This window comes from Sander lucioperca, chromosome 19 (assembly GCF_008315115.2).
Source record: "Sander lucioperca isolate FBNREF2018 chromosome 19, SLUC_FBN_1.2, whole genome shotgun sequence".
NCBI classification, from domain to species: Eukaryota; Metazoa; Chordata; class Actinopteri; order Perciformes; family Percidae; genus Sander; species Sander lucioperca.
In genome coordinates this window covers 9,735,134-9,755,844 of record NC_050191.1, presented here as the reverse complement: position 1 = coordinate 9,755,844, position 20,711 = coordinate 9,735,134, and the positions used below count along the sequence as shown (strand labels likewise).

General features: G+C 41.2%; 1 protein-coding gene across 1 annotated transcript in view; it reads right to left on the bottom strand.

Annotated features, from left to right (window-relative positions):
• Positions 1-1,155: 1,155 nt before the first annotated feature.
• susd6 (sushi domain containing 6) overlaps positions 1,156-20,711 on the bottom strand; it is a 34,441-nt gene continuing 14,885 nt past the window's right edge. Inside the window, exons 3-7 of the mRNA XM_031322324.2 lie at positions 7,227-7,421; positions 6,693-6,887; positions 6,402-6,540; positions 4,587-5,059; positions 1,156-3,634 (exon numbers count right to left, since the gene is read on the bottom strand). Of these exons, the coding sequence (XP_031178184.1) occupies positions 3,609-3,634; positions 4,587-5,059; positions 6,402-6,540; positions 6,693-6,887; positions 7,227-7,421 (1,028 nt within the window). The 3' untranslated portion in view covers positions 1,156-3,608. The remainder of the gene's footprint in view (positions 3,635-4,586; positions 5,060-6,401; positions 6,541-6,692; positions 6,888-7,226; positions 7,422-20,711) is intronic.

Here is a 20,711-nt window from a genome sequence, read left to right as displayed (position 1 = left end):
TATGTTGAAATTGTGCTTGAGTACAGTACTTGTATAAATGTACTTAGTTACATTCCACCACTTTTAGAGGAAAGTATTTTACTTTTTACTTCACTACATTTATTTGACACTAATAGTTACTCGTAACTTTTTACTTAAAAAAATGCTATGTTTGTATGAAACAGTAGGCTACTATATTAAATTCAATGCTGCATTTCAATACATGTTTCCCTTATTGTTTGTACATAAGTTTGTAAACACAAATATGACATATATTTCCTGCAACTAACAAGCACATGTTCTACAGTTTCTGGTCTCTGACGGAGGGTGACACTGCAGAACACGAAAAATTCTGAAAATTTAATTTCTAATTCTGACCACTAGGTGTCAGTCAGACACCATATTACTACACAGAGCCTAGGTACAGAGAGGAAGAAAAGATCACATACTGTACAGTAGTTAGCGCGTAATAGGACTCAGCAGCAAAAACAGTGTAACAGCAGGACAAAAGACAATAAACCACAAGTTCAGCTAGAAAGAACTTTTTTTTCATAATTGGAAGCATACACTATGGCTTTAGAGCTCCTCAGGCAGGTCCTTCTGCAGTCTAATCAAACACAGCAGCATCATTCAGGAAGCAGTTATGAATCAGTATTAAAAATTAATAAACTAAAACGACCTTTGACTAGGAATACATGTACTTTCCCTTTAGACTGGTAAATGATTGCTTTTGAATTGAGCAGATGGAGTACCACACTAAAGTACAGAGTTTTTATAGTGATCTCATAGCTGATAAGAGTATCATGAGGTACTATAATGTGACTAATGTACTATACCATAAACCTAAGGCACACTATAAATAGCTTTAGTTATTACAATGATTACTGGTTACACAGTGCCAGGAAGTAGGCTAGTGCATTCATTCCAGCTGATATAAAACAGAAGCAGGATTTTCATTGAAGGTTCAGATCTTCCAGGATCTAATCCAAAGGAAAATGTAATCATATTCTTTTGACTACTACAAGCAGATACACATAACCGTGGTTGATAGATCCGTGAAATTTGCCCTAACTTTCAGTCTGAAAATGTGTACTTTATGTCAGTTAGATCAATCACCATCATTTTACACAGTAACACAGGACAACACATGAGCTTAAATAATGACACATCACCTTCCACATTCAAAAGAAAGCTTTAATTAGAAAGTTATATACACACTGTAAAATTAAATTAAACTTTATACAAATATTAAATTACTATCTTCACACCCACTGCCATGTACAGAGAAAAACCAAAGCTGAAAGCATTTGAAACTAAAAATCAAGATGTGTATTTATTTTACCTGTTCTTTTCAGGGACGCAACACCGTACAACAGTGCTTCTGAACGTGAAGTTAATTTCAGTTTTTTTTTTTTACCCCATTATCCCATTATATTTTAATGTCTTGTAGCAAAGGAGAAGCAACGGAATAGTGAAATATAGGTACTTGTAGGTTCATCATCATTGTCATCATCATCATCATCATCATCATCATCATCACAGTAGCTGTAAAGCTAGGGGAGGACAGAGAGGAATGGCCATTTGTTTAGTTGTGTCCACAACAAAAGTAAACTCATTGCTAAATACACAAAGACAGTTTTATGCATAGAATAGAAAAGAACAGAGTAAGGCCATTGGGGAAACAGAATACGTTGCAAAATTGTAAAGCAACCAACGCAGAGGCTTAAGATTATACAAAAAAATAAGAAAAGAAAATGTACAAGTCTAAGGCAACATTCTGTTTGCATTAATAATGTAGCCATTGACAATGACAGACAGCTACAAATGCCAAATAAAATGGAGACGGGTTCTGTTTTTTTTTTTCTGAGCAGTTAAGCTTGAAGAGTAATTCTCAGGATCCCTCGGAGTCATGCTGTTTCCAAGGTGACCAGCTCAACCACCAAAGCTTTTCAACTAGCAATGAAAACAAAGGAAGATTAACAAAATAACGTGATTCTGTCTTAAATTTGCACTTGGCGTTAGGAGGGTGAGTGAGTGTATGTGGCAGTTCGGGGGGGGGGCGGCGCATTTCACTGCAACCAGTTGCAGTTGTGTCAATAATGCACACAAGTCTTCGGTTCAGTGTGAAGGTGGGCGAGTGCCAGTTCCACCAAGGGGACTTGTGTTTTCCAGCCATTCAGCAGAAAATGATAAATATTCTAGCTTGAGAGTAGATAAATAATACACACACTGTGTAGTGGATTCATTGCCTGAAGTGACACTGGTTTGTTCAAGTGACTTATTCAATGCTGGGAGGGATATTTTCCTATGGTGAAAGACAGGGACATTGTGAAGCCAGTCTCTGATCTGAAGAGAGGAAAATCAGGAAATGGCTGTATCGAGGCCTACCATATGAGGACATGTCCTCTCCTGCCTAGCTGACACACACACACACACACACACACACACACACACACACACACACACGCACACGCACACGCACACGCACACGCACACGCACACACGCACACACGCACACACGCACACGCACACACGCACACGCACACATGCACGCATTCAGATTCAGCAACTAAAAGTAAAGTAAACTGGGCCACACACCAATAAATACAGTGGGGAGAAAAATAATCACAAACAATCTTAAAGTTTAGCCATGTTGAAAGAAAACCCTCTCCTCCGCTTTCAGACAAATTGTGACATTATATGTCTCCCTCTCCTTATACAAGTAAGATGCATAGCACAGTCCTGGAACCAAAACACCAATCAATCCCACTCATGCGACAGAAGGAGCACCTTCCAGATACTGGGTGCAGCTGGCAACAGAAAAGAAAGGAGCGTTTTTTTTATTTATTTTTTTTATAGTTGTGATATGGTGCTTCATAAAACTCTGCACTCTGCTTTTAGCTTTTGTGAAGTGGTTCTCAATCCCACTAATCCATATGCTAGACACCACCCGGATACACAGAAAACTAGATTGAGAGAGAAACAGAGAGACAGAAGAGGCTTCATGCTTCATTCAGAGTGGGCCACCGTGCTGTGACAGCAATAACTCAAAACAACATGCAGCATTCACAAAGCGGGCTGCAAAAAACCCAGCCGTCACTCACAAATTTTCAAGTACAGCGGGAAGACGATTCTGTGCGCCACAGCATCAGGAGCAAACATCACACGTTTTTTTTTCTTCTTTTTATCCACAGTAATCCCAGACAGTCGACGTGTCTCGACTGCCATAGCCTTCTCTTATGAAGCCTCTGTGAGCAATGTTTATATAGAGAACTACACCTGGTAGGAGGCAAGTGTATGGTAAAACATAGCCTATGGTACACAACCGTGACTCAGTTTGTATGTTTTACATATACATAGGATCTACAGAATTTATGTTGAGCTGGAACCACTTTGTTTTACAGGCTTGCCTTTAGTTTGATCAAGTAGCTGGGTCAAGTGGTGCTCTGCGTGGGTAGCAATGGCAGAAGAGGTTGCATGGGGAATGGGGCATAGTTCTAGTCTTTTCTCTGCTGGCTGCTCAGGGGAGTTTGGGGAAGTAGGTTGACAGCCACAGTCAGTCCTGGTCAGCAGTGAGAGATAGGGAAGTAAAGGCTCTGCTGCTGAGGCTGATAGCAGGCTGGGAGGCTTCATGCTTCCTTCAGAAGGGGAATATCTGCAGGGGAACAGAACAGGCAAATTAGACCAGAGCAGTGGTTCTACACTCCATTTACCCACCACACCGTCATCCAATCCATTACATCACCAAAAACAATTAAGTGTAACTGGATTTCATGTATGTTTACGTCATGAGAAGTCAGAGAGGTCCGATTTGGCCAATTGTCATATTTTGTCCCCGGAGTTGTTGTACACTACTGTTTTATGATGATGTTGTTGTTTGTTGTTGTTTTTTTACTTGGACTGCTGTACCCTGTCTTTACAACAAATGTACCCTTAGGTACTAATAAAGAAACCTAACCTAACACATTCTCTGATTAAGATCTTAGCCTATAAGACAATAAGTTGTACTAAACAGGCTCCTAATTGGCTATTTATAACACTATTCTCCATAAAAAAAAAAACATTTTGCACTGTTCATCATTTAAATGGGTTGGGTTATTTTATACAGAAAGTTATTTTATAAACCTAATTTGGGGTAGGCTATTTACTGATTTACTGTCTCAAGCAGTTCCTGAGTCTATACAATACATAACATTGAAAATGGGCTGACATTTGTATTAAAATGTATAGATTTATGTAGGCCAATGAAATTAGTCTTCTAGGTTTCTATACTAGTCCTTGACAACAGAGTAAAAAGTTGTGTCTTGTTATCAGAGCTAGACGGATAAATCCGCAGATATTTGCTCACTGCATACTGTATGTCTGCAAGATATAAGTAATATGAAATTGCAGTACAGAAATGCCAAAGATGTGAGATAACTGTCCACCAAAGTTCACTGTTCTACTTAGAATGGTTAAAAATATTTCAGGGATTCCTACAAAAATGGTGTAGGTTATGTGTTTATGTAAAATATATATATATATATATATATATATATATATGCTGCAGTATCGGTCGGCTCTTGTTATGAAGCAAATGGGTGGAATAACAGACTGTTTCCTTTTACCATCAGAAAAGTCATCCGTAGAGGTGACAGAAAGCAGACTGTGCTGGTCGCTACTCTCAGAGTCTCTACGGAGAGGTAGGGGCCCTGCGCATGCACCCCCAGGGTGCTCTCTAGCCCATGATGATGAAGAAGAGGAGGAAGAGGGGGCCTGATGAACCAGCACCGTCTCGGCATGACGCCGCGAGGAGAAGGATGACGAGGCGGATGTGGATGGGAGACAGAAGTCTAAGTCTCTGTGGTGGCGGGTTCTGCTGGGGCTTTGGCCTCCCGTGGCTCCCTGAGGAAGACCCTCGGAGAGCACGATCGGGACTCGAGACTCTGGAGGAGCCGGAGGAGGTGGTGGGGAAGGAGGAGGGCCAGAAGCACCACAGGGTCCACCGCTTCCATATACAGCCTCTTCATAGGAGGGAAGTGCCACCTGGACGCCCTCAACCATGATGGAGCTGGACTGGCCTGAGACGCCCTGCTCCCTCCTGATGGACAGAGCGATGAAGAAAAAAGTGAGATGAGAGAAGGACAGGGTAGATCACGACACCAGGCTCATGTTGATAGGCATGTCATGTGTGTTACGTGCTGCAGCAGAAGCTCTGAGAGGAGGTGATTTGGGTTGCCTGTGCAATCCCTTTATAGCAGGCTGCACTAAGCCCTCAGGCCCACAACACAATCAGCAAGAGTGCCAATGAGCACTAGATCACACCACTGTGGCCTTTTTATCATAGAGGCGGTTAGTGACTGTGATGGGATTAACTCTTTTTTCAAACTTTTACTTTCATTTCTCAAGTATTTAGGAAATGCCAACTTGATAAACTAGTTGCCAGGTCTTGTGCATCTTACGAGGACTTGTTTATGTAACTAGTTCCAACCAAAACAGAATAAAAGGTGTGTCCACGGAAAGAATGATTGGCAAAATATGCGGTGTCACTTTATTGGGTGGTGCCTTTACAGCACCAGCTATCAAAAAAAGGCAGTGTTCTTATATCTAGAGCAAACAGAACTAAAAGCTCTAAAGAGTTTCTGGCAACAACAGGTTGGGTAACAAGCTAAATGCTTATTAAAAAAATCCTTTTCAATATTTCACTAAAGCCAAGAAGAAAACAAAATGCACAAAAAAAGGTTGAAGAGTCAAGTGGGGCATATACATTCTCTTAATGACAAAAAGGGGAAATGTCTCCAAGAATATGACGATATTTTATTGAGCAATTTTTTCATGTTGTCTGGGGAAGTGTCAACTTCCCTCGAAACAACTTCACAATGGAGTCCATTACAGTAAGTCAGAGGATCAGAGATGTTTAGCAGGCAGGATATCTGTACCATTTGTGTTATAAAATACTCTCTTCTATATTAAACAATGAACTCAACTCAAAACTTTTTACACTTAATATATACACAAATATATTGCAGACATACAGTAAGAAGATGACTGTGTAAAAACATGCTGAGTGTGAATGTAACTACAGTATGATTTGCACTGCATGGAAAACTAATTAAAAATTACATATTCTAACATAACTGATAAGCTAAAGCAACCAAAATAAGATCTGGGACGGAATAAACTAGAATCTTTACTAGAGTCTTTACTTTTCTTGAAGAGCAGTTTATAGCTGCACTAATAACTGCTGGCATGAGGTAAAGACCAATTGTGTCGGCACTGTTCTCACTGGGGAGCAGTTATTATACTGTACTCAGTGATCATCAAACCATTTGATATTTCTAATGAAATTTAGAGTGTGGAGTTGGAATCCAGATATGGTGGAATTAAACATTTGGCATATACAGTATTTGGGGTGAGAATACAGTAATGTGTGTGTATCTTACCTGCTGTGATGGAAGGACTTGAGTTTTGGCTGTACAAGAACAAACAGCACCACTAACAGCAGGATGAGAGCCACAGAACTAGCTGTGGACGCCACAATAGACAGAGCAGGTATACCCAGCGGAGAGCTCGGCTCCTTGTCTGAGGGGCACAAGAAGAGACAATGAGGAAGTGCAAATGTGATTCACAGATTTTGATTTACATTTTCTGCATGGAGTGTGTGTGTGTGTGTGTGTGTGTGTGTGTGTGTGTGTTATAATACATAAGGGTAAAAGTTAGCTGAGGTAACAGACCTTGTGTGAGTCGGCAGCTAATCTGCATGGGACCGTCCCACTCGCCGTTCTGACAGGTAAGGAACTTGTAGTCTCCCTTCAGAGCGTAGCCCTCGTCACAGAAGTACTCAATGACGGTCTTCTGGGTGAGCCGGTGGCAGGGAGACGGGTGACAGCGGTAGCCCCCGTTCTCTGGCTCAGTGGGGGGCGAACACACTGGGAAGAGACGAGGCAGTGGAGATTTTCACAATCGTGGCTGCTGTGCACCGAAAATGTCTATTATTTCTACCTGTGGTCAGGTTTGATTCTTGTGGTTTTAATGCTCAAATTTTGGGAGAAATTTCCCAGTGTTCCCTGCTGGCTCTCAAGGACAATCTTCACTATTGGTGTTGTGATACTGTGTGATATTGAACAGATATGATATAATGACCTTTTTAAAAATCTGAAAAACAGACCATACACCACTTTATATTGTATAAAAAACAAAAAGTACACTAAATGAAGTGTACTTTTTGTGTGCTTTGTCGCATGTATGTCATTTTGAGTCTTGCTCACCGCTGCTTCTGATGCAGAGTGGAGGTTGATGGGACCAGGCTCCAGAGCTGGTACAAATGATGGTGGTGGTTCCATCTGCGGTGTAGCCAGGCTCGCAGCCATAAGTCAGCAGGGTGCCCGGGGGAAAGGAGCCCCGGTTAGCTTCGGTCTGGTTCAGCAAGTCTCCGTGCTGCACGCCGGGTGGCCGCGCACAACCTAAAGACACAGAAAGAAGTGACAAGAGTAAGATATGAAGCTTCTTCCTCGAGGCTGGACTTATGATCATTTACTCCTTATGTGAGGAACGACCAGCTTCAGGCCAGCAGACACATTAGGATCCTGAACCATATTTTAATAATGTAAGGTAGCAAGATAATTATAAAGCATGTAAGTAAACTTAGTAGAGTTAGAAATTGCCTGTAGACAAAAAATGTAAGATCTTGATTTTCAATTGATGCAGGGATTTAAATGTATTACAGGCCTGCTTGGGGAACAAGGACAATTTGTCTCACAAGTGGCTAGTTCTTTGATGAATAATGTACCAATATTACGTAAAATAAACAGTATTTACGATCATCACTACTGATGTTTGTTATGGCTGGCTCCATCACAATCTAATAGAGAACCGTGATAATTTTAGTATGACATTAATGTGGTGCTGCTGGAATATTGTGATGTACTATCATTTGGCTGACATAAACTGTCTGCTGGTCTCCGCTGCAGGCAGCTGCCACTGGGTTAAACAACTTTTCACAGAGAAACTCTGTCAAGTTGACAGGTTGGGCTGATAATTAAAACTCTGAGGTATTGTAACTTGAAACTAGGCTGCATTTTTAGACAGTTAAGGGAGAAACACTGCATCTATCAACATGACAAGTTAGGCAGAGACAGCCTTGAGTGGATTAAAATGTCACAAGGAGCTTCATATAGATCTCATTTCTCTCGATTATCTCCTGCTCATTAAACTGTCTTCATCCCAGGCCAGTATTGGGTCTATCTGTCCAGTGGTGAGAGAAGGATCTTCAGCGAGGCTCATTTTCTTGGCTCTAATGACACACTTGAAGCTTTAAGCCAGCCAATAAAGACAGGATGAGGCAGAAGCCCTAACGTTAATTGTGCTTTGATCCACCTTCCCACGCTCCATCTATGATGTTGCAGTGTCACGCCAGCTTCTTCTCTGAATGTGCTGCAGTGCTGCACTCCCACGGCTCCAACACTGTATACTAGGGCTGCACGATATGAGGAAAATATCTAATTGCGATTCTTTTGACTGATACTGCGATTGCGATATGATTCACGATATTGGAGGGAATGATTGTTTTTGCATCATTATTCTCATTTTCATTGAAAACTATTAACATTGAAAGAAATTACAATGATTATAGGGTGATTTTTGCGAGGATCTGTACCACACAAAGATGTTTTTTTTTTAGTCTGTAGGATAGGATTTGTAGGCCGGGACATCTCTGCAGCGCCACAATACTTAATTCGGAATGGTTTGACACATATTTTGCCTTTAACAGATATTGCACTAGTCCATATTGCGATTTTGTTACAATTGCAATTAATTGTGCAGCCCTACTAAAATGCTAGCCCTACTGCGCACACACACACACACACACACACACACACACACACACACACACACACACACACACACACACACACACACACACACACACACACACACACACACACACACACACACACACACACACACTAAATCCAGCAGGTCTGACAAAACATTAACACCTGTGTAAACTGAGACACGACAGCAGGAGGCTGACTTTGCTTTCAGCATTACTGATCTTCCAGAATGGCCAACAGACAAACAGACATAGCGATTTTATTACTACTAATCTGGATCATCTGTAAAGTGGTTATGCAAGATTTTGGGCTTGGCTTCATTGGAAATGTTTTTTCAATACTAACTCTTAATACTTAAAATCCATCTGGGCTGTTATGTACAAATTAAGTCTCTTTTATCTGTACGTCTTTGATTTATTAAATGGAATTATACTGTATGTGCAGTGATTTTTCTCCATAACAAGGCCCAGACATAAGTACATTTAAAACATCCCCACAATAAGGAACATTAATAACGCCATCAACACTGATGACCATTTGGCTCATTATTTAATCCCTGGTCTGAGTATTTATAAAATCATATTAGCCATGGTCTGCTGCAGGGTCTTATCGCTTGCTTGACATAAACAAACACACCAACACTGCAAATGTGTCTTGCTTCTGTGTGTGTTTAGTGATTGAGAGAGAGACTATTTCCACAGCAGTGCCTCTAACATCCACTAATCTCCGGGAAGAAACGTCGCTCTAAGCTGGCAGCAGAAGATTAAAAGCAAACACTCAAATGTGCGAGGGCCCACCCACCCACACACACACACACACACACACACACACACACACACACACACACACACACACAAAGACACACCCAGGACTAAATCGTGTGATACCAAAGGGTGTGTTTCAGCCAGGGACAGATTTAGTGCGTGTGCTCAAGAAGTGCTGACACTGCTTACCACAGGTATACAACTACTACTGAGGATATTGCAAGCCTACTCAAACTCTATCTTTCTCTACAGGGGGCATCAACTTATTATTATTTTCATTACTAAATATTTTTGCTGACTATCTTCTTGATTTATTGTTTGGTCTATAAAATGTCAGAAAGTAGTGAAAAATGGTCATTACCCAGAGACCAAATTACGTATTTTCTTCGACCAAAAGTCCAAAACCAAAAGGTATTTAATAACTATCATATAAGACAAAGAAAGCAGAAAAGAGTCATGTTGTAGAAGCTGGGACCAGACATCTACAAATATGTAGAATATTACTACAGACATTCCTGTTCATACATAGCTAATTCTACTGATTGCTATTTGAGAAGCAGAGCGCTGAGTGGTCAAAACAGTGGCTGTGGAGCGGTTTTATTTCCTAAAAATTCTTCAGAATAAAAGTCCCCTTGTTTTGTTATTTAAAAGCTTTTATTATGGAGCAGCAAAATCAGGAAATGTTGGGTTTTCTTCAGCAGTAACTTAACATGACTTCTAGAAGCAAACGGTAAAATATAGCAGATATAGAAACTAAACTTCAAACCACAGAGATTTAGTTAGAAGCTACAAACGTACTGAGAGCTGAACACACAGACTATTAAAAACATCTTTTTCTTCTGCACAGATCCCAGCGACCCTAGACATACTTATTTCAGCACACAGACAGGCTGTAGGCGGCACTTTTTATTAGCCATCACACATTTCTAATGTATGATTTATGTTAGAGGAACAACTGAAATGTACACACACAACCAGCCTACAGGTAGGTGCAAGCGCAAATGACGTACGCGTTTATTTGCATTTAGAGCAAGGAAGTGAGATCCGATCACAAGTGGTCACTCAAGATGTATTTGGAGAAACATTCTGCAGCCCAACACTTGTACTTAGAGGCGTCCACTTGTGATCGGATCACTCAGAACGGATGTTAATACCAGTTGGAAACGGCCACTAAAGGCTCTCTGAGGAGTAGATGGTGTTAATGGAGGGGGTAAAGGTGATAAATGGATGACCCCAGGATGGGAGGCAGCAGGGGACAAAAAGGCCTTAGGGGGCCGTTTAGGACAATAGCCTCTAGCCAACAGCCACTGTTATGATCTTTTGTGGTGCGCTGGAGGCAGTCGATACAACTGCAGAAGACAGATGAGTGTTAACGGCATTCATTATCTGACTTTATATAATTTATATCTGCAGGATTGTCTCAGAAAAGGCATGTGCATATAAAGTTTTTTTTTCTTTCATTTTCATATAAAAACAGTATACAGCTACAGTACACATGCCATGCATGTAGAGCTGTAACAATTTCAAATGTACAATTAATTGTCACAGAAATAATTGCGATCAACAATATGATTGTCTCTATCAGGTATAATTAAAAATATGTATTTATTACTTTTTCAAACAAACAAATTAAAGTTCTGAATGAATCCCAGGATACATACTTTGGTTATATCACTGTTATGTGACACAGATAATGTAATGTAACACAGCCTATAAAGTAAACAACGCCTCTTTATTATCATTAAATATTGTATTTTTTTTGTTTCTTGCTTAAATGAACATAAAATTGACAACAGAACATTTATCCCCATCAATAACAAAATAAAGCATTCCCTGCATTAGTGCTAAGAAATGGTTTCCGTGTAAGGCACTCGAGGGTTAATTCTTACAGAGAGATCAGAGGTCATTGAAGTCAGGTCAGTCTAAACGAACCATGAAGACAGTAAAAGGTCCATTTTTGAAACTTGTGTTCCCTTCAGAAATGCAACAAAGCACCCTCTCCTGCCAGTAAATCATCATCAGTTCAATCATCTGAGTTTTCTAAATGCCATTTGCATCTAATGCACTTACCCAAGTACCAGTGGTTAGAAGGCATTAAGAAATTCCACAACAAGCCTTTACCCGCCATGAAACACACACAGCCAGGTACTTCATTACAGTATGTGGAAGAGCACAATGCACTAGTATGATTTTTACCAAGATCTGATATTTTTATCATATTTTATTCCACTTTTATGTTACTATGCTTGTCCTTATGTCATATTACTTTGCTTGTCCTAATGCTTGACCTAATGGCATGTTTCATACTATTGGAGCTAAAACATTTAGTAGTCAATTATTAAATGTTTCAACTGACTGAATAATTTTCAACTATTTTGAGAATCGTTTTAGTCATTTTCCAAGCAAAACTGACAAACATTTTCTGATTCCAGCTTCCTAAATGTAAGAATTTGAGGATATGTTTTGTCACATACATTAGTAAACTGAATATATTTGTGTTGTGGACTGTTGATTGGACAAAACAAGTCATTTCAATTCATCACCTAGGATTCTGGGGAGTCAAAATGGGCATTTCTTTTAACTATTTATAGACCAAACGATTACCAAGAAACTAATCTGCGATTATCATTAGTTGTAGCCCTACACTGTACAGTATATTGCATATTAGTAGCAACTAACAACACATAGTCCAAATATAGACTAGAAATGCATACATGTGCACACAGATTTCCTTGCACATTACATCCCCTGAGAATAGAATAGAACAACTCATACCTGTCCCATTTCACCTTGAAAAAAGGAAATGAAGACAAAATATGGCAAGATAAAAAAAAAAGTAAAAAAAAAAGTGGTTCTTAAACTTGGAGCAGTGAAGAATTTTGATTTAAAATCACTCTCCCATGGGATTATACTTGTCAAAAATGTCAAACGCCTACCGTAGAACATGAATGTGAGGCAAACATATAAATATATTCAACAACAAAAAACTGACACTACTTTTTTTCAAGTTACCAGGGAAGTGAAAGGTGAGGTTAGAAAGTATCGAGGGGACTACGAAGAAACAACAAAGAGAGAAAAATACTGATGGGAAAAGGTAGTCATCATTGGTGGGGGGAGGGAAGAAAGGAAGAGAGCACAGAAAAACGACAGCATCATGGAGCACTGTGGCCCTGAGCAATTACAAGCCAAAAAGAGACATGCCATGGCAGGTCGACCAATAGTTCAGGCTCTGTACAACAACAATGGGAAGAGGAGGCAGCCGTCAGCTACAGTACATACCGCACTGTGGGTTGGGTTAGCACAAACGGAGAGACTCTGGTAAAGGAAAGAATGAATGCTGGTTCAGTATCCAGAGATGGTAGAGTGGTTAAGATTAATAACCATGCTGTCTCCCTCTTTTCCATCGCCCTCTCAGCCCAGATTGAGTTTTGGCTTTGAAAACACACACAGAGGCAGAGGGGGAAAAAACTGATTAAAAGCACTAAGCAATGCCAGAATGGATTTCAGCACGCCATGTTTTGTGCGTATGAGGAAGGGAATGAGTCACAGTTAAATGCAAGCGGTTCTCCCACTGGTCTGAAGAATTTGCTCAAGAGAAATTTAGTGCAATGTTGAAAAAATTATGACTAAAACAAAACGTGCCTTGTGAAAGCAAATGGAAAAGGCGAATAAGCTAAACATACTTAATGAATTCCAAAATGACAGAAATGTCAAGTGCATTTGTGTTTAAACAGTGCTTAAGCTTTGGCTTTTACCATATTGAGTTAAATAAAGTGGACACGTAAAAGGTTAAAACTATTAGGAATATTTTGGGCACACAACTAGCTAAGCTGGTCAAAGAGCTTAATTGCTAAAAGGTTGGAGAAACACTTCATGTAGTGGGAGGACTGGGCCAGGACAGAGCGCCCATGAGGCTGATTGCTAATCCCAACATCCAGCGTCTTAAGGCTGTGCCGGAGGAGACTCTGGAAGCTATGGGGGGCATTAAAATCCCCTGCCTTGCTCTGAAGTGTTTGCCTGGCTGTGAATATCTCCCTTTCCCCATCTGTTACCAATGGCACTCGCCCGCTAAAAGCTGCAAGGAGCGTGGATTGAGGAAAACAAGGGGGGACAAGGGTTTCAGCCCCCTTTGCTCAGGCAAATTAAAATTCTAATTATCCTCTTTTACAAGCTGGGAGCGCTCTAAAGCAGATCAGATACTGGTGACTTCTGTAGCCAGCTGTTTGATTGCTCTATAGAACAATAGGCCATAAAAGAGGGTGGGATTTCCAGTGTGTGTTTAAGTGTGTCAAGAAGAAGCAGGGGAATTTGTGTGTGTGTGAATGTATGCTAAAGGGGGGGGGGGGGGGGGGTGTGTGTTGGATTATGCTAAAGACCCAGAGGATGATGATGCTCGCTTTGGCCTGGTAAATATGTTTTTGTTCCTTTGTTGGCCACGGCCCAAGTGCTCTGTTGTTTCTGATGTTTCTGTCATTTTTGGGCTGAGGGTGTTTTTGTTTTTTTGCCACGTTCCCCCATCTCTCCCGCTAATCCATGGGATTTTTAGCCAAGCTGTTGTTATTAGAGTGCAGTACAATGCAGCAGAGCCCACAGTGGGGTAGTGTTGGAAAGAATAGGAGGGCTCCCAACTCCTTTCTGACATTGAGGGAAAGTAGTGGCTCTGGTTAGTTGTTTTTTGCCATTTTGTACCTTTTTATGACAGTGCAGTTGAGGACAGGAAATGCGGAGATGAATAGAGAGGGCAATAGCATGCAACAAAGGAAGTACAGTAGCAAATTAATCTGCAACCGTTTTCATATACATTTTTTTCCAAAAAGATTCACTAGTTTAGGACTGTGGTTTAATAATAGCTTCAATATTATGATATTGAACTAAATATATTTGGGTTTTGGAATGTTGGGCGGACAAAACAAGACATTTGAAGTAGGGCTGTCGAAATGAATGCAATAATAGTTAAAAGTTAACGCAAATTCCTTTTAACGCCACAAATTGTTTTGACGCGCACGTGTTCTGTGATTTGGGCATCGGCCCATTCCGTAGTTTGGGAATCAGGAAGCGATGCAAGAGTAACGTTGTGGACAGTGTTGCCAATTTGGCAACTTTCTCACTAGATTCAGCGACTTTTCAGACCCTCTTAGCAACTTTTTAGTTTAGATAACACACTCAACTGTCCTGGTGTTACAGACGTACAGTATACTAACCACAGACAGTTGTCTCATTCAGTAACTCACGGCAGTATGTCGCTGCAGTTCATGGTGGTGGAAGGGAAACACAACGGATATTTGGCGTCATGGCGTCGGTAAAGATATTATACGTTAATCTGGCTTTGATTCCAGTGAAAGTTTCACTAAATTATTTGGCAAATCATAGTGCAACTGCAAAATGTGATTTGGTACGTATAAGAGTACTAAGGTTGCTGCACTCACTTTCATTCTTTCACACATAAACAAACATCACAGACGAGCTCTCAGTGAGATACACTTCACACAGTATGAAGTGACATAACTCTGTACGCTGACCTGGGTGGGGGAAACGGATCTGTAACATAGGACGCTTAATGTCTGAGTGAGCAATACTTGCAGTGTCATATTCTGCGGTGAGCGAATGAGAAGTCGTCATGCTGTAACACTGACACACATGCAGTCCGACTCATTTCTGCTTTCATATTCTGTCCTTTCATAACAGCTGGGAACTGACTCAAAGAAAAAACTAAAGCAGATTTTGTTGAACAGGGGCAAAGGTTATGGGAAACAAAATGCGAAAAAAAACAGCTTATAAAGTTGGACTTGTATTACTGTGGGGCAGAAAGAATGCGAACAAAGCTGAAGCCTCAAAGCATGGAACCAATTTTTCTAAAAAAGCACCGTTGTTCCATCTCCAGGGACTCTGAGGGAAGGTGGAGGGACCTAACTGCGGACGAAGGGGGGAGGAGGTGGAGGAGGAGGATGAAGAACAGGGAGGCAGTGTGAGGGAGTTGCCGGCATATTTATACAAAAGCCTGAGTACACACAGATACAGACGGACAGTTTACTCACTATGCAAGTGTAGGTTGCAAGGGTCCCAATGCGCCTTTGTAAACAGCGTGTTTGTGTTGCTCACTGACATCCTATTGTTGTTGTGAATTTGTGTGCGTGTGTGTGTGCGTGCGTGCGTGTGTGCGTGCGTGCGTGCGTGCGTGCGTGTGTGTGTGTGCATAGTCAGGGGTATGAGTATCAGACAGAGGTGTGGTCACTCATTTCATCACCACACACACTCCTAAAAAAGTCAACCAATGTCCGTATTGTACACTGGTGCCAAAGCCAACAGTGTCATTTCTACAGTAAACAGGAAGTTTGCCAGAAAAAAAATGAGTCTAACGGCTGAAGGTTCCGAAAGAACATTTCCAGAGAACTTAGCTGTCCGCCCGTCACTCTTCCTGCAGCTGCAACACACAGAATCAAACACACACGCAGCATACACCCAGGGTGAAGGAAGTCTCTAAACAGACAGAAACATCCTCCCTCTCCCCACCCATTCCTCCCCTGCTGTTGCAATGCATTTAGCAAGCCACGTGTGCTGCTATTACACCCCATTGTCCCCGCTCGCTGAGGGATGGGGCACAGTGACAGATTTAAGCAGCGTGCCTCCGAACAGGACAACAGACAACTTTGCATTTGAAGGGTTAAATATGCATGAGAGGCCAAACTGGGTGAGGGCTGGGGGGGGGTATCACCATTGTGTGACCCTCTTTCTAACCCCAAAGATACAAGCATACACACACACTCTGCCCTCGAGTAACAGATGGGAGGATGTTAACGAAGGCGAACAGTGAGCTCCCCCTGCTCTCTTCTATCACCCTCACTGCTAAGGACAGCTGGGAGGCAGACATTCCTTCTTCTCAGCTTTCAGAGGAAAAACAAAAGAGTGTGTGTGACCCCTCCTACACACACGTGCATGTGTTCAGACACACACACAACCCCCCCCCCCCTCCTCCTCCTCCTAAAAAACTGTCAAGGCAACTGTGGGCTGATCATATTTCAGCAGCCTGGGCCAGCCAGCCAGCAGAGTTATGAGTGCTGAGCCTGGAACATTTGTTGAAGGTGAAAGTCAGGAAGATAATCCCAACCCTGGCACGTTGATATGTTGGTAGTACCAGTGAGGGGAGGGCAGTTTACGTCTGTTGAGAGCTGTATGGTATGGAACAACAACAAAAAGACAGTACGACAAAGCTAGTCTGCAGCTGGTGTTTCTTTTCTAGCAAACTTGTCTTTACCGGCATGCTTCGGTTGTTTGATGAACAGGTTCACTGCAATAGCACAGCACATATACTACCAGACAACATAACATCTAGAGCAAAAGCTACTTCAATTGGAGCCGTCATACTGCAGAGAGCAGGATGACTTATAACAAGATTTAGGATTCGTGATCTGATTTATCCATGTAAGAAACAAAGAGGCAGGGGGAAAAAAACATCCAAACCTGAGACGGTGTCCAACTGAACTTTGATAGAGCTGCTCTAGCAAGTCACCAAGAGAGTGAACAAATGGCAGCAAGTGTATAACCTCTTAACACATGCAGGCTGCTCCGCTGAGAGAAGTGGAATGCCATTTGTTGTTAACAGAGGGTTCTTACATGCCCACATACTGCGTGTTTAGTAGAAAGTGTAGGTTATTGCAGATTTCTGTCACCTCAAAATACACTGAAACTGCTACCAGGATATTGGTAGCAGTTTCAGTGTATCATAAGGGGAGGCTGATCAAAGGACGGACTTGCAAAAAGTAAGTGCAGATACTGCAAGTCTGCTTACATTGTTGCTACAATCCACATATTTTTTGAAAGATTGTATCGTCTATACACTTTAAAACCTTATCCATTTTCTTTAACAGTGCAAATTAATAAAACTTGATTTTACATTGGTTAAAAATGCCAGAAAAAAGCAATTTTTCATCTGTAGTCCCCTGGCCTCGATGTTAAAAAAAGTTATTTTTTTAAATCTATGATTGCTCTGGGTTTTAGCAACTGCTGTTCCTTATGAACAGAGTTTTGAACATATTAACAGCTGACCACACAAAACAGCAGCCACCAATTCACACAATAGCGTGCATTAGCAAGCGAGACAGATGCTAAATATTAAAGTGGCCATATTATGCTAATTTCAGATTCATAATTGTAATTTGAGGTTGTACCAGAATAGGTTTACATGGTTTCATTTTCAAAAAACACCATATTTTTGTTGTACTGCACATTGCTGCAGCTCCTCTTTTCACCCTGTGTCAGGTCTCTGTTTTAGCTACAGAGTGAGGCATCGTGCTTCTTTTCCATCTTTGTGTGGAGGCGCACATGCTCAGTAGCTAGGTAAGGATTACATGAGCTAGCTGTTTGTTTCTCCAACTTCAGTAGTACATGTACATCAGTAGTAAGCTAGCGCGAGCACGCAAGTGCTAGCATGCTAACGGTTAGCCCCCTAGCCACCTCGTTTCGGCTACTGACGTAGAAAGCCGTGCAGATTTTGAACAGCTCACCCGGAGACTGAAGGCAGGACACATTCAGAAACCCGTATCTCACTCAAAACAGCATGGACGTTTTTTTTCCAAGTTTGTATGCGTGTGGAAGCACCAGAGAGACAAAATAACACCCCAAATCCCAGAAAAAGCGATTTTTTCATAATATGGGCACTTTAAAAGGACTTGGATCTGGATCTGAGGTTTAACAACTTGATCAGGACATCTCGATTCACTGGTTTTACTATGTCAGTTCTACTGAAATGAGTAGAAATGCTAGAATTAGCAAAAACTAACTGTATTTGGCAGAGACAACAAAACATTCCCAAGACAAAAAAATAAACGAGCTCCTGGAAAACCATCCATTTAGCCTCAAGTAAAAGCCAAGCAAGCCATGTCAAGGCAAGTTTGACAAAGCTTCAAGTTGAGTCAACTTTAGTGAAACCTAACATTTTTACAATAAATGTGTAAAGTTAAGGAATTGCAAAAGATTGTGGTAGACAAATGTAAAAAAAATACTAAATGACTGGAACTTAGCTGTCAGTAGGAAGTCCATTGGGAGAGTTACCAACAAACAGTTTATCACCATGAGGAAGATACAAAGTACTGTTTGTATCACCGGCTAGACTTCCAACACAGGGAACAGTTTGTGGATGGACACACAGATATGAAACTCCATCATCATCATCATCATCATCATCATCATCATCATCATCCTCATCATCATAAGCCTAAATGGGCCTGCTGCCAGCATAAATGATGTAGGTAATGTTACAAACGGTAAGATCACCTACACTCCTCAGTAACTTATAGCTGTGTGAGCATCTGAGAGTGTGAAAGAAAGCACGGCACAATAAACAACAGATAGTTGTTCACTTACATATACTGAAATAAATGTAACTTAGAAGTCATCAAGTCTCGAGTCAACAAATATGTCAGAAGTTATTTTCAAATGTGCAAAGTAAGTTAATCAAATTTGTGACTCAAGCCCAACTGACATCTACGGAGAATAACAATGGCTTCAGCCCACACAAACACAAGCTGTTAAAGATAACGTGTCGCAAAAAGCTGTTACTTAGTGATGAAAGGATTAGCCTATCAACAGAAAAGAAATTGTTTCAGTAATCTAACAATAAAAACACTACACAACACAACACAAATATTTCTACATTTCTCATTGTAAATTTGATTATTTTGGCTGTTGGTCAGACTAACCCAGCAATTTAAAGATGTCTTTGGACTCTGATAACAGTTTGTTTTTAAATCTACAGACCTATACAAATAGATATGCCAATAAATATAGATATGACATAGATGCACACTTCTTATAAATCCTGACACAATTATCCAAATGGACTCCAGTGTAGCCTGTACAAAGACCTTTGCCATTTGGCTGCTGCTTTTCACAGAGAGCTGTTTACAGATGATGTAATAAGGACAGAGGGCATTAGAGTGGAGCTAAGCCAACTGGCCACTAAACATCTCAACACTCCATCGTAATGGACTGGTTACAGTTTGAGGAACAAAGACACAGTTTAGACGGAACAAAAAAAAACAAAAAAAAAACAGGAACTAATGAGAGGTAGACAGGAAATATTGAATGTTAATTAGGATATCACACAGAAACTGAATTCTGGCTGTGTCGAAAGGGTGGTGCAGAAACTGGGGAGGCCCTGCTTTAAGGGAGGAGCAGGCTCAGGCCTACGAGTCAGCAACTATGTACAGCACTGAGGTGCCTCTAAGGAAGGTGTTGAACCCCTGACAGCTCCAGGGGTGCTGTTCTGATCCAAACTATATTATCTGACTTCCCTCAGGAGGAAGATCAACTAAGAATCATGGGTTGTGGAGTATCATTCTCTCTCTTCCCCTGCATCTATTGAAGCAGAGACGGCCTGAAAATGAGACAGCGATGATGAAGCCATGTCTGCTGAAATGCAGTCAGTTAAGGAGAAACAGCTGTACACCACCTCCACCCATGACAACAAGCAACATGAATGCAGCAGGATAGCACACGTATAGCCCAGCCCTTCCACTCAGCTCATAATCAGCAAGTCTGTCAGATCAAGTGTTTTACTTTATTTGAGGAGCCTACATGTTCCTCTTTTAGCAAGTAAACTAGTAGAAGTTTTGATGACAGCTTCTGACAAAACTACAGTTGGACGTAAGCTAAAAGATGAGTCAACAGATTAGGGGTTGTGGATGATGCAGTACAGTATTGCCCCATTTCCAATGTCTCGCTACAGCTGTGGCATGTTGAGGCATGTCCCTGTTCCACTCTGTACTTGTACAATGTGCATTCCCAGCGGGAGATAACCACGCTGACTGACGGCAACATTTCAGTCCAAACATGACAGTTGCCGCCCTCAACTGAGATGTTGTTGTGCTAAACGGACAGTCGTGCAGGCGGCTAAAAAGAAAGCACTGTTAAAAAGAAGTACGTCTTATATACAGCTTTTAGTACTTTAGAGTAGCTGCTGTCTTACCGAAGAATTCCTGTGGCTTGGAGTTGTAATTGCTGTTTTAAGGTGGTGCTAATGCAAGCCAAACATGTAATTCTGCTGCTTCACATTAAAAGCATAGCAACCACTAGAAAACTGTATTATGAAGCACCTAGAGTAGGTGCAACTTTATTTGTCACCAAGGTTAGCAAACAACTGCTATCTTCTTGGTCTATA